Below are 14,366 nucleotides of genomic sequence, written 5' to 3' on the forward strand. Positions count from 1 at the left end.
GCATTTAGAAAAAGGAAGGATAGACAGAAGATAGATGATAGAAGATACAGAGGTATGCATCTCTCTACATAGACTCTCTACACATGTTTATAAATAGCCATGTGCCTCTACCACATTTCATTTGGGTTCATCCTTCTCAAGTGGCCCAGCTTTGTTTTTTCCCAAGATTTTGGCAAATCCAGAGTCAACCAGCATTCATTGAAAAGAGACTTTGCCAATCACCAAGTTCAAACTGAATTTCCCTTGTCTACACCTCACTGATATTTTTTAAACTTTTCAATGTTAAAGTGTGATTCTACAACCATGATATTGTATAATTAATCCAACTATTTCCATTAAAAATTTTTAAAAGAATAAGTTGAAAAAAGTAGCTTCGAGTACAGCCAGTGTGCATGAAGAAAACTAATGAAAACCAGGGAGCCAGAGAAAGAACACAGAAGACTGCTAACAACACAGCCACTTTCTTCTGAATAACCAAGTACTGATTCTTCTGTATTATTTTTTTATTTCAAGTTTATAACATAATTATATCATTAATTTCTTCCTTTTCCTCCCTCCAATCTCTTCTATGTAACCCTATGTAACTCTCATTCAAATCTATGGCTTCTTTTTCCAATAATTGTTGTTATGTTTACATATACATATACCTATACCCATAGACATTATAATACACATCATACATATACATATATACACACATACCTATACACACATATGTGTGTGTGCTCTTAAATACAATCTGCCCAGTGTAGTCTGTATATTAATTGTATATGTTTAAGGCCTGATCATTTGGTATTAGATAACCAATAGTTGTGCTTTTCTGGGAAAGACTATTTCTTCCACCCACAGCATTTCTTAGTTGTATGTAGTTCTTTGTGCAGCACTGAGACTTCATGGGCTTTCCCAGCCCATGTCAGCAAAGCTACAGTTGTTCTTGTTTGCTCATTCTTAAACAGTCATTTTGGAGATAACGCTTTTTTTTTGGTTTTACAAGACAGGGTTTCTCTGTATTGTTTTGGAGGCTGTCGTTCCAGCCTGGCCTCCAACTCACAGAGATCCGCCTGCCTCTGCCTCCCGAGTGCTGGGATTAAAGGCGTGTGCCAGAGTGTAGCTTCTGGCAGCTCTAGGAGACATAACTGTGCAACAAACTCCCTGTTCCTCTGGATCCTAAATCTTCTTGTCCCCTCTTCCACAATGATCTCTGAGTCTTAAGGGGGTGGAAGTAGCATAGTGGATGTATCAGTTGGATCTGGGCTCTATAACTGTGCATTTTGCTTAGCTGTGACTTTCTGGAATGGTTTCCATCTGATACAGAGAGATATTCCTCTGATGAGGAGTAGGAATTTCATTTATCTGTGGCTATAAAGATAAATGTTTAGAATTCAGCTAGGGATTGTTCTGGTTTGATAATGTGTTGGATATAGAATCTCCTCCTCCATGGCCATGACCTCAGCAGTCAGGGTAGTTCACTAGGTTTCCAGCACCAGGTGTGATTTCCCCCTTGTCTACCAGGTCTTAAGTCCAATTAAAGAACTGTTGGGTACTTACAAGATATGTGTGCCAGCACTGAATCCTGATGGTTATCATGCCATGCTGTTGTGTTTCATAGGCATCATAGCTGGAGAAGACAGCTAGTGACTTCCCTCCTGTGGAAGCCTGCCTAGCGCCTTTGCCTGAAATTTCTAGCTCATGGTCCTCAGGACCATGTCTGAAGTGCATGGTGTCTTCAGCAAAAGGTACTTAACTTCCACTTCTGGGAGATGACCAAGGGTAACTTTCATATCCTGGAATCTTCTGGGAGTCTCTTGGACAACTCTGATCAACAACTTAAAAGAAGGTTTCTCCTCCACGTACTACTCTACAGATACTGGCGCAGTCAGGTTCATTGCTGCTTTATTCAAAAATGGCAGGGAATAGAAACAACTAACATGCCCTTCAATGGACAAACGGTTAATAAAAACATGTAAGCTGTAAGGAAAAAATGAAATGAACTTTGCAAGTAAATGAATGAAAATAGGAAAGATCATATAGAGTGTGGTAACCTAGACCCAAAGAAGCAAACGTCACATCACAGGCTCCTGGCTCTAAATCTTCAGATCTGAGTATATCCTGTAGTAAATTCAAAAAACAGGAAAGTTGCCAAGGTTGTGGTGTGGAGGAGTAATAGAGAAGGAAATGACAGGATACAAGTGATCCAATAAATGGGAAAAGAGTGAGCTCAAATTAGGATAAGTTTGTACAAGAAAGCACAGAATGGCTGAGCAGGGCAAAATACCAGTATGGTTGCCTAAAAAAAATCATAAGGAACCATACTACAAACTATCACAATGATTGCTTCTTTTAAAATCACTTGCTGTCCTATAGGTGAAGATAGGGCTCAATCTGCTATTTTGTTTCACACATAGGAATAGACAGACAATATATCACAGCATAAGCTTTCTCTCTATTTCTCATCTGTGAGCACCATTCTTTGTATTTCCCATGAATACGTTTCCCCATTTTCTTTTTACTTATTCCCCAACTACAATGTCACCATAAATAACTTACACTTTTCATGACAGAAATGTGCCGGCTTCTACGGAATATCTAGAAAAACTGAAGCAGTAAAGACAATGCTAGTATAGCACTAAGCAAGGATGCATATGAAAACATGAAGCATCCCATATGAAAACATATATGAAGACAAATTTAAAGAATCAAACAACAAAATTAAGATCTACATTCTGGAAGGCAGTTCTGTACTTTTTCATTATAAGTATATATTAATATTACAAAATAATAGTTTCCTATTATTTTTAAATTATAAGTATACATTAATATTACAAAATAATAGGTTTCCTATTATTTTCATACAGACAATATATACTAAGCATCTCCACTTTCTTTCAATTATTTGTATTTATTTTATGTACACTTTCAATTATATATTTATGTGTATGTCTTTGTGTGGGTGTATTACTTGACTGCCTGTAACTTTGGAGGTAAGAAGAGGGTGTTAGATGCTTGGAAGCTGGAAGGTGGTTGAGACCAGTTCAATTGTAGGCACCAGTAACCAAGCTCAGATCCTCTGCAATCACAGCATGCATTTTTCACTGATGAGCCCTTTCCCAACTCCTGTATTTAAAAGAGAAGTATCCTGACTCTATATTTAGCAGTTTGCACAATGTCTGTTGTAGACTGTATAACATGATGCTATTTTTCTGTGAGCTACTTTTTTATTAAATTTTTTTATTTTTAAGTTTAAATTTAGATTAGAAACATGGTTGATTCACAAGTCAGTTCCAGGTCCCTCTCCCTTTCCCTCCCCTCCTCTCGTGCCCTCCCCCCAACTCCCCCATTATCCCCTCATTTCCCCAGGGAGGGTGAGGCCCTCCATGGGGGTGTCCAGAGTCTGTCATTTCATACAGGGCAGGGCCTAGACCCTCTGCACAAGAGTTCAGGGTGAGAGTTCATCTCACATTGTTGGATGGGAGTCCAAAGTCCATGTGTATACTCGGGATGAATACTGATCTACTGCCCAAGGCTCAATAGATTACCTAGGCCTCCTCACTGACACCTGTTTTGAAGTTTTATTAATTTTCATGGTATACACATAAATACCCTCATTAACATTCCACAGTAGTAGCTGAAGTGTGAAATGGAGGAGATAATCTTTTAGAGCCACACCTCAACATATCTTGCTGCTGAACCAAATATATCACAGAGGGTTTTATTGATGTATGGGTCTAAGCTACACCCACGTGCGCAGAGCTGGGAAAGGGCATGTATGGAACAGATATGCAAGAAATTTGAAGGTTATGTGAGCTCTATGTCATCTACAGCCTGCAAATACCACATTAATAATCAGAAGAAATAGAGGAAGAGGGAGAAATGACTGCTTCCCAAGGAAGGCATTTTGTGGGTTTCCAGGTTTAAGGATTCAGGAATCCACTTCCTCCCGTCATGCCTAAGCCATGTCCTAAGATAGATGCAGCATGCCTGAGCCTCACGGAGGAAGGCTGGTGAGGAACATCTGGTCATCACCAGTCACATGACCATGTGGGTGTCAGGAGGCAGAGCCTCCCATGTGCAGTCACTGTCTGACAGGCTGAGACAGAGACCTGCATCAGAATAAAAGGGCTGAGGGACAGGGCCCTTCCATCCTCTCTCCTCCTGAGATACCCACAGACTCTGAGCTGCCTATCATCTTGGTAAGTGTCCATGGGAGGCAAGAGCAGAGACTTTTCCACAGGGGTTGCCAGACTAGAGCTGGAGAGGAGCCTGGGAAGGGTCTCTCAGCCTAGAGGACATATTGTTAGGCCATTAAAGGTGGTGAAGAGTGAGGGGTGATATTGACAGACATAAGCCACAGTCTTGGTTTTCAGAGACATTGCAATGCTTTTGGTATTCTGGCTCTGGAGTGAACAAAGTACCTCAGTGTGCAGGAACCTTGTCATCCTGACATGGAGCCTGTCAGGGGAGGTGGCTTTTGAAGAGAATGCTACCCCTTGCTTCAGAAGAGCAGCTGGAGTAAGGAAAGGGCAGTGGAGTCTCACTTTATGTTGGACAAAAATAAAGCCCTGGTTCTGGGGTCTGTCTATACACTTTTCTAATGAATAGGACACCACCAGGATGACAGGGACCTTGCCACCATTAGCCTGAGCCCGTGGTTATTTGGATACCTCTAAATGTTGGCCTCACAATAGGGACTAGTGTTCCTAAGGCTACCTTGAGAGGATTTACATGTTTTCCTTTCTGGTGCTAAGCTTACTCAATCAAGTAATGATTGCTCCCTTTTTATAATTCATTATCTCTGAAATAATCCATATATACTATCACATAGGTATTCATTAGGTACTGATAGATGCCACTTGGCAATTAGTATTTCACTTGCTTACAATGATTAGCAGTGAAATTTGGAGATGGAGAGAGGCAGAATTTATCTGGTGACTGAACTATCTTGTGTCTGACACGTGTGTGATTCTCTTGCAGCTTCTGAACACCCACAGCTGAGATGTCCTGCCAGCAGAGCCAGCAGCAGTGCCAGCCCCCTCCCAAGTGCCCTCCCAAATGCCAGACACCAAAGTGCCCTCCCAAGTGCCAGACACCAAAGTGTCCTCCAAAGTGCCCTCCTAAGTGCCCCCCTGTGTCATCCTGCTGCAGCCTGGGGTCTGGTGGCTGTGGCTCCAGCTCTGGTGGCTGCTGTGGCTCCAGCTCCGGGGGCTGCTGCAGCTCTGGGGGTGGTGGCTGCTGCCTGAGCCACCACAGGCCCCGCAGATCTCTTCTTCGCCATCGTCACAGCTCTGGGTGCTGTAGCAGTGGTGGCAGCAGTGGCTGCTGTGGCAGCAGTGGTGGCAGCAGTGGCTGCTGTGGAAGCAGCGGGGGCAGCAGTGGCTGCTGTGGCAGCAGCGGGGGCAGCAGCTGTGGCAGTAGCCAACAATCTGGTGGCTGTTGCTAACCTAGGTGAGGAAGACTTCAGACAACTGTTGCAGGAGGAAGCCATGCTCAGCAGACTGGTCCATGCATCTGCCTTGTCTCCTCTGGCTTCCCTCCTTGCCCTGCCCACTCAGATGCTGACATCTCCTGTGCAAGGTTCTGCATTCCACTCACCAGATGACAGTGCCCCTTTGCCTCTTTGTTACAAATAAAAAGGCCTTGGCAACCAGTCCTGACAAGACTCTTGCTCATTTTCTCAGAATTATTCTCACCCCACCCCTAGTCATCTTTTCCTGCAGAGAGACAGTGGCACTCTGAGCTATTGTCCCCTTTTAGACTTGTATGTGCTTTTGTGACTCTGTATCAACTCTTCCACTATATGGGTAAGAACTAAGATGGTCTTTTAAATGTAACCAGATGTGAGAGCTTAGAAATGGCAGTCACTCCTTATTAGAAGGACAATTTCAATACTCAGATTAAATGGTTGCAATCAGCACATCAGCCAGTCATTTCTCTTCACATTTATGTTTTTTGTTGCTCTTTTGTAAACAAAGTATGATCTAGAGCTGCAGAAATTTAATTGTTTCCATTACTTTCTTTTGCTTTTGTAGGCGAGTTGTTATAATGTGGGAACTTCTACACCACTCACCAATGGCAATGTTTCATTCTTTCCCTTCTGCTGGTGGCTGCTGAAACTTTGACATTGTTGAGATCAGTATTCAAGAGTGGTTTATTTGGCATTCTTTGTGCATACCTGATCCATATTCCTGTTTTTAGTTTATTATATGAAGCCACTGCAGTAGAACCAAACAATGGTTTCATTGAACTGTGTTTTCTCTCAGGTCTCTAACTCTGTCCTTGATCATTAGCAGGGAACAGGCTTTGTCACTATTTGTCCCACTGTCTCTTTAATGTATAAGTGGACCCCAAATACATTCATTCAGCCTACCACCCTCCTATTTGAAGATTATATGTCCATACTGTAAGTAAATATGTGTAAACTTAAATCCCAGTGCTATATAAAATTTAAACACAATAAAATTAGTTCATTTAAATGTAAAGTTCAGTTATATTTACAAAGTATTTAGAGTATACCACAAAGAGGTATGGACACATGAGTATTGTTGAGAACTATTTGCTTGCTATCTTATCATTTTATAAACAGCCTAGCCTCACTGTAATATATAAATGAAAATGGGAACAAATTTTCAAGGACACTAAGTTTTATATGGTAGAAATTGCCACTGAAAAGATAGACAATTTTCATTTAGAAAAGTATAATGAATATTGCACATTTATTCTTATGCTCATGAATTTTAGTCTAAATATCATATGTGATAGAAAATATGAATTACTTGCCTTTCTGTGAATGTGTTCTCAGCTTAATATGAGAACTGAGTGCATCCATTCTCTCGCAAAGAACATAAACATTTTTTTAGGAATGACTACATTGTACATGCACACCCCATTTTATTTGTCCACATAATGATCATCTAGGTTGGTCCTATATGGTGGCTGTTACCAATAATGCAATGACACATATATGCCTGTAGGGGTCTCTGTGGGATGCTGAATTGATGCCTTTGGTGTTGGAGCTCCATTCCCAAGGTAATTTTAGTTTTAGTTTTGAGGTTCCTTTTCTCCAACATCCTCAGCAGCATGTTTGGGCACAGGTTTCTTGATGGTGGCCACGGTGACACATGTGAGCTGAAATTTCAGTTTCATTTCCATTGCCATGATGGCTTAAAACAGGAAAACTTTTCCATATATTTCTGGTCATTTCTTTTTAGAGTACTGGCTCTTCATTTCATTTTTCTTTTATTGATTGCATGATTTTTAGGGTAATTTGTACGCCTTTATACAGTCTAAGCACTAATTGCAATCAAATGTATAGTTCTGTATACTTTGTCTCATCCTGTAAGCCATCTTATTACTGATTCTTACCTTTCCTGAGTATGCACTCTTCTTGTAAATTTTCACAAATCTCTGATATGCTGGGATGTTTTAGGATTTCCCTGCAACTTCATAAACCCTGAAGTATTTTCTCTTAACTCTATCAGGTAGATGTCAATCTCAGCTTTGGGGCTTGGACTCATCCACTTTGACTTTTGCAGGGTCTTTGTGTACAAGAACATCCAGCTTTCTTGACACTAATTACCGAAGGAGTGCTCTCTTCTGCAGTGTCTGTTAGTGACACTTTTATCAAAGATTGTGTGGTTGCATTTTTATAGGTTTATCTCGAGGTTCTGAAGTCTACTTTACTGGTGTACATATCTATTTTCTGGCAGTATGCAGCAGTTTTTACAATTAAATATAGTATTCTGGTCTGAAATACGATTTCAGTACGTATGTTGATGTTTTTGACATGGTCCTTTCTGTGTCTGATACTTTTGTTGGTAAGCTCTTTCAAATACCATGTACATTATAAAACTGCATTTTTTCATTCAGTAAAATTTGTTATTAACAAGAATTGAATTGAATTTGAAGATTGCATTCTGTAATATAGTTATTCTGACAATATTATATCTACCTACTTGTGAGAATGGTAGGTCTCCTCATCTTTTATTGTTTTTTCAAATTTCTATGTTCAGTTTGAAAGGTTTTTTTGTTTTTTGTTTTTGCTTTTGTTTTTACGAGACAGGGTTTCTCTGTATTGTTTTGCAGACTGTCGGTCCATCCCAGCCTCGAACTCACAGAGATCTGCCTGCCTCTGCCTCCCGAGTGCTGGGATTAAAGGCATGCGCCACCACCGCCCGGCCAGTTAGAAAGTTTTTACTGTAGAATAATTTTATCTTCTTGCTCCTGCTTATTCCAAGATTTTCTTTTCCGTTTTATGCTACCACCAATTAGGACTTTCAGGGTTGGCTTATAGAAATGCTACTGAACTGGAACTTTGATTTTGCAGTCTGTCACTTTGCTGAACACTGTACCTAAGGTTTTTTTCTGGTAGAATTTTAAGGCATTTGGCATATAGGACACTACTGTCTGTGAACAGAGATAACTGTCTTCTTCCTTTTGTGCTTTATCCCTTTTCTGTCTTTCTCTCCCAGAGCTCTAGCTAAGATTTCAACAGTAGAGAAAGTGGACACCCTTATCTTGGTCCTGCTTATCAAAGAAATAATTTTACCTTCACCCCATTTAGGTAATGTTTGAATTGCCCTTTCTTTTCCTAGTTTCTTCAGAGCTTTTAAGCATGAAGGTGTTTTATTTTTCTGTATGGGATTTTGACACCGATGGAGATGATTATCACATTCCTGTCCCTAAGTCTATTCATACACTCTACCAGACTTGCTGATTAGTAATTGCTCAGTCATCCTAGTATCCATGAATTTATACTAATCTCCATGATAAGCTATTTCTTTAATGTGCCCCATTTTCAATATTTTAACACAATATTAATTAATTAATTAATTTTCTTTTATACTTAATTTTCATATAAACTTTCAAAATTCCTATTTTACATACCAATCTCAGTTCCCTCTATCTCCTGTCTTTTCACTCCACCCACTAATTTCCCACCCCATCCCCCATTCACTTTCCAGGTAGGGCAAAGCCTCCCATAGGAGACCATCAAAATCCCTCACTCAATTAGGGCAGAATCCAGGCTCTTCACCTTGTATCCAGGCCGAGAGAGCATGGCTCCATTCGGAATGGACTCCCAAAGCCCATTCATGCAATAGGGATAAATACTGGTTCTATTACCAAAGGCCCCACAGACCACCCAGGCCCCCCAAATGACACCCACTTTCAGGGGTCCTGGTTCAGACTTATGCTGGTTCCCTAGCTCTCAGTTTGGGGTCCCACTCCCCACTTGCTCAGGTCAGCTGTTTCTGTAGGTTTCCCCAGCATGGTCTTGACCCCTTTGCTCATTACTCCTCCTCCTCTACAACTGTATTCCAGGAGTTAGGCCCAGTGCTTAACTTTGAATCAGTGGGGAGGCTACGTTCATTAACTTTCTTATGAGCATGTCCTATATTTTGATGATATTCACTCATTTTCTTCCTATAAAGACCTACAAGATATCCTTCTATGTCTTCTTCCAAATTGAAGTCCTCTTCTTGATTTTTTTTTATAAACTAGAAGTTCCATCTGTGTTCCCATAGACTCCTGTGTGTTGAGGCAGCCTCTGGAGCAATATCAGCCTAGGAGTGGCCACACCCTTAGAGAAAACTGAATCTTTTATTCCTGAAATGATCAACTGCCTGTGTCTATTCAGCTTGCAGACAACCCACAACTGCTGTGATTTTGGTGAATGGAACAGTCCTGTTTTGCTTTGGTTTTGCATGACCTCTGACTGTGACAATCTTTTCACAACCTCTTCTGCAATGATCCTTGAGTCTTGGGAGGGCTGTGGCAGAGATGCCTCATTATTGTCTGATCAATATGCTGACATGTATTCGCTGAAATTTGATTAGTTGTGATGCACTGCACACATCATTGTTGTTTGATAAGGTCTGAAGACTGACAGGTCTAGGCTATGGTGGTTCCTGCAATCTGAAAACACCAAAGCCAGCAGAATAAGGATCCTTGTAAATCAAGAAGGAAGTATGACAGCATGTGTGCAGGTGTGGTTTTGCAAGGAGCTAGATGTCATTGCCTGAGGCAGCTGATCTTTAGGGGCAGATTAAATGAGGTTTCTGATAAACAGAAATGTGTTTTATCAGACTCTCCCCAAAATGCCCAGTTTAGGCTTCTGTTCATCCAGTAAGAATTCTTCTAACAGGTCATTGTCCATCTGTTCAGACATTGGCACCAGCACTCCCTCAGAGTGTGTGGCCCTTTGAATGTAACAGATAGAGTTCCCATACTTCTCCCAGGAGCCATCTCCAAGCATCAACTGCCAGCAGAGTAAGAACTGGCTTCCTCCAATGGAGTCTCACTGGATATATAAGAACCACACTTAAGGCCGGGATGCATGGCCAGCAGTAGATAACCACAAGGAAACTCAATGGTATTTTTTAGAAATTTTTTCTTTCACAATGCTGTGGTTGGGCTTTTTTTTAACCTTATTGGTCTTTGCTTATATACTATATTTTCTGATTTTATGTTTATATGAGTTTTGCATTTGAGCGAATGTTGGTGTCTGTACATGTATATGTATTTCATGTGTTTTCCTATTTGTTTTATTTTGACTTTTCAAATTTATTTTACATATCAACTACAGCTTCCCCTCCCTTATCTCTTCCCATCCCCTCCTCCTACCTTGTTTATACTGGTCTGTTTGTTTTTTATTTGCCTTTTTCCTTTCGAAAAAGAGAGAGAAAGAAGTCATAGAATTGGAAGGGGAGAAGGAGGGGAGTAACTGGGAGTGTATGAAGGAGGAGGGAACCTTATCTGAATACATTTATAAAAAATTTTCAGTTAAAATTGAATGCTAAGAAAAAACATTGCCTTTCCTTACCCGTATTTGATTTTACATATTAAAATATCCTTGATTTATTTATGAGACACTAGTCATTCAAGAGCTTATTGTTTAGTCTCAGTTGTTTTTACATGATGTCTTTTTTCATTAGTATTGACTTCTAGTCTGATAAGGCTAAATTACTTTAATCTTTTCATATTTGTTAAGATTTTTATGGTCAAATTATGATCTATTTTTAATCAGTTCTAATGGCTACAGAGAATAAACAATACTTTAAATTTGGTGATGTGATGTCTTGTCCATCTGTGTTGAATAAACTTGACCCAGGTTGAAGTTTTGCTTTGAAGCTTCATTTTCATCATCACTTCTTATGACCATCTATTGATGAAAATAGAACATTGAAATGAACCACTCAAAGTTGACACCTGACACCTGCATAAAACACACACACACACACACACACACACACACACACACACACACACACACACACTGGGAGAGAGAGAGACAGAGACACAGAGAGAGAGGTGGGATAAGCATTTTTATTTGTGTAAAATATTTTATCATTTTTGAAGAAACCTTCCTGAAATAGTTTAAAATGAGAGTGGTGCAAGAGGTTAGAAAATGGGAGGGGATTGGGGATGAGAACATGAGGGAATAGGATGGTCAAGGAGGGAGGAATGGAGAGGGAGAGCAAGGCAAGAGATATCTTGGTAGAGAGAACCACTGCGGAGTTAAGGAGAAACCTGGGGCTAGGGAAATTCCCAAGCTTCCACAAAGATGACCCCAGGAAAGATTCCTGGGAATGGTGGAGAGGGCACACAAACTGGCCTACTCCTGGAATCAGATAGGTGGCTACCCCAACTATCATCATAGAGCCTTCAACCAGTAACTGATGGAGCCAGATGCAGAGATCCACAACCAAGAACCAGAATGAGCTCCAGGAATTCAGCTGAAGAGAGGGAGGAGGGAACACATGAGTAGAGGAGGTCAAGATCATGATGGAGAAATCTACAGAGACAACTGACCCAAACTTGTAGAGAATCATGAACTCTAAGCTGACAGCTGTGGAGACTCCAGGAGACTGAAGTGGGACCTCCATATGTGGGAGACAGTTGTAAAGCTTGGGCTATCTGAGGAACCCCTGGCAGTAGGACCAGGATCTATCCCTGGTGCATGCATCAGCCAGCTTGTTGGAGCTCATTCCCTAGGAGGGGATGCCAAGCTCAGCCTTTACATGGGGGTGGGGCCTTGGTCCTGTCCCAACTTAATGTACCAGAATTTGTTGACTCCTCATGGGAGTCCTGACCTTTTGGGAGGAGTGGATGGGGGTGGGTTGGGTGGGAGATGAGGTGGGGGGACAGAAGTTTAGTGGGAGGGAGAATTTTGCTTGGAATGTGAAAGGAAATTTTAAAAAGGTTTATTACATGTCATCACTGTATTACATTATAATACAACAATCAAATAGTATTACTTAAAAGAAGTTAATTAAAATTAAGTGATTTATTGATTTTATACTTTGAGAGTATTGATGTGTCCGTCATGTGTGTAATTATTAAACAGGTAGACAAGAGGGAACATCTCCAAGAAAAAAAAACATTGACTTTTCTTAATGCTGATAAAAGAACAATTTTCAAAATTACTTCTGATTACAGTATTCGGTGCTCTCTTTTATTACAAATATGGAAAGTGGCCTTATATAAGATAAATATCTGACAACGGAAACTTCAGAACATCAACAGTTTTTGTCAAAATATGAATATTGTCTGTCTTGAGATCTAGGTCTCCAGAACTCAACTCAAGGATGACTGTAGTCTTTGTCCAGAGAGCAATATACTCATACACATCTATGTACAGGAGGTAAGCCTAGGAATTGCCTTGAATAAAGGCAGACGTGTGGAGTATCTGGCATTGCAGCCACATCATCCTAAAAGTCCTAAGATGAGCCATGTGTAACTACCATTGTGGAAATCAGGAATTATGCCCTGACCACTCCCAGTCACTAAGCCTTTTAGAACAACCGAGGAGGAGACTAAAATCAAACAATGTGAGACAGTGAAAGATTTCTGAAGGTCATGTGGATACATGTACCTCACTCTGCCTCAGACATCAGATTCCATTGGGGTGATCCAAGTCTTTAGGAATATCTACTTCTAAGCTTACACACCAAGGAAGAAGCCACTGAGAGGATTAGACATCACCAAATAACTACAGGAGGACTGTGTTCAACTAAGAAAGGTTATTAAGGAATTTATCATAACTACATTAAATATCATGGATTAAAAGAAAAATAATGTGAACCTAAGCTGCATTACCATAGCAGGTAAAGTTTGTAACATAAAATTTAGGGAAAATCATATAAAAAAAAACAGAAAATGATATCATTACCCTAAGAGCAAAATTGAGAGCGGGTTGGAAAAGCTTCAAGTAAAGTAGTACAAAAGGCTGTATGTCACAAGAGTTTCTACTTCTGTTGAGTGGTTTGTAGTCCTGAACAAGCCTTTGCTAATGACTTTGTGGTAGTTATCTTTGGGATTGTTAGGTCTTCTATGGATCTAGTACTGCAACATAATAAATGAAAAATTCGAGGACCTACAGGGGCCATATTTAGAGTTAGAACTTGGGGTATGTGCAAATATTAGATGTATTTTTGTAAAGACTTGGAAACTGATGATAGATGAAAATGAAAGACAGTAGATTGGGAGGTACGCAGCTCTCTATATGAAGACTCTCTATAGATTTATAAACACCCAAGTTTCTCTATGTAATTTTCTTGGTGTTCACCATTACCCTGTGTCCAAAACTCATGTTATTCCTAAGGTTTGGAAAGTTCAGAGTTCACCAGCATTTAGGTGAAGAGATTTTGCTGATTTAGTTTGTGTATTTCTTTGTTCTTCTCACTAATATATTTTAAATTTAAGGTAATCTTAAATCATGACTCTTTAAAAACGTATTCTTCTATGATGAATCACAACAATTTCTACTAAATCTTGAAATGCAAAAAGTTCAGATGGTATGTTTGTATATAGCTTATGGACATGTAGAATTTAAATGAAAATCAGACACCCAGAGAGAACAGAGGTAATGACCACAGAAACACATTCTTACGAAGTACTGAGGAATGATTCTTTTTAAAATAGCCTGCCTTCCTTCATTCCGGGAAATGAACCATTAGCTCTTTGTCTCACATGCAGAGTAGCCTGACTCTATTCCTCTATTTCTTCTAGGTAAACAACATCACCCCTCTACCTTTTCCTGATTTTCTTTTTACTAATGTGCCATCTGACCTAATCATTAATAGCATGCAGTTTTCATGGTTTTCTGCTTCTACAGAGTATACAGTAATATTTAGAAGAGTAGTACATTCTCAAATTAGGATTACATGTAAGTTCATGAACATTCTGATATAAAAACTTTACTAATACAAATGTAAGGAAACATTTCAAATGAGGATGTGCACTCTATCTGGACATATTCACTGCTTTTTTATTATAATGTATATAAATTTAGCCAAATATTGCATTTCCTTGGAACATTTGCATACATTTCAATTATAGAAACTATCCATTTCCTTTCAGTTGCTATTTTC

At 39.8% G+C, this 14,366-nt stretch overlaps 1 protein-coding gene across 1 annotated transcript; it reads left to right on the forward strand.

The window, feature by feature from the left end:
* The first annotated feature begins 4,087 nt into the window (after positions 1–4,087).
* Positions 4,088–5,644, forward strand: LOC121142418 (late cornified envelope protein 1C-like). Its single transcript, XM_040752301.1, has 2 exons — positions 4,088–4,190; positions 4,972–5,644. The coding sequence occupies exon 2, from the start codon at positions 4,994–4,996 to the stop codon at positions 5,435–5,437; it is 444 nt and encodes a 147-aa protein (XP_040608235.1). The 5' UTR covers positions 4,088–4,190; positions 4,972–4,993; the 3' UTR covers positions 5,438–5,644.
* The last annotated feature ends 8,722 nt before the right edge of the window (positions 5,645–14,366 follow it).

This window comes from Mesocricetus auratus, unplaced genomic scaffold (genome assembly GCF_017639785.1).
Source record: "Mesocricetus auratus isolate SY011 unplaced genomic scaffold, BCM_Maur_2.0 Super-Scaffold_100009, whole genome shotgun sequence".
Lineage (NCBI taxonomy): Eukaryota > Metazoa > Chordata > Mammalia > Rodentia > Cricetidae > Mesocricetus > Mesocricetus auratus.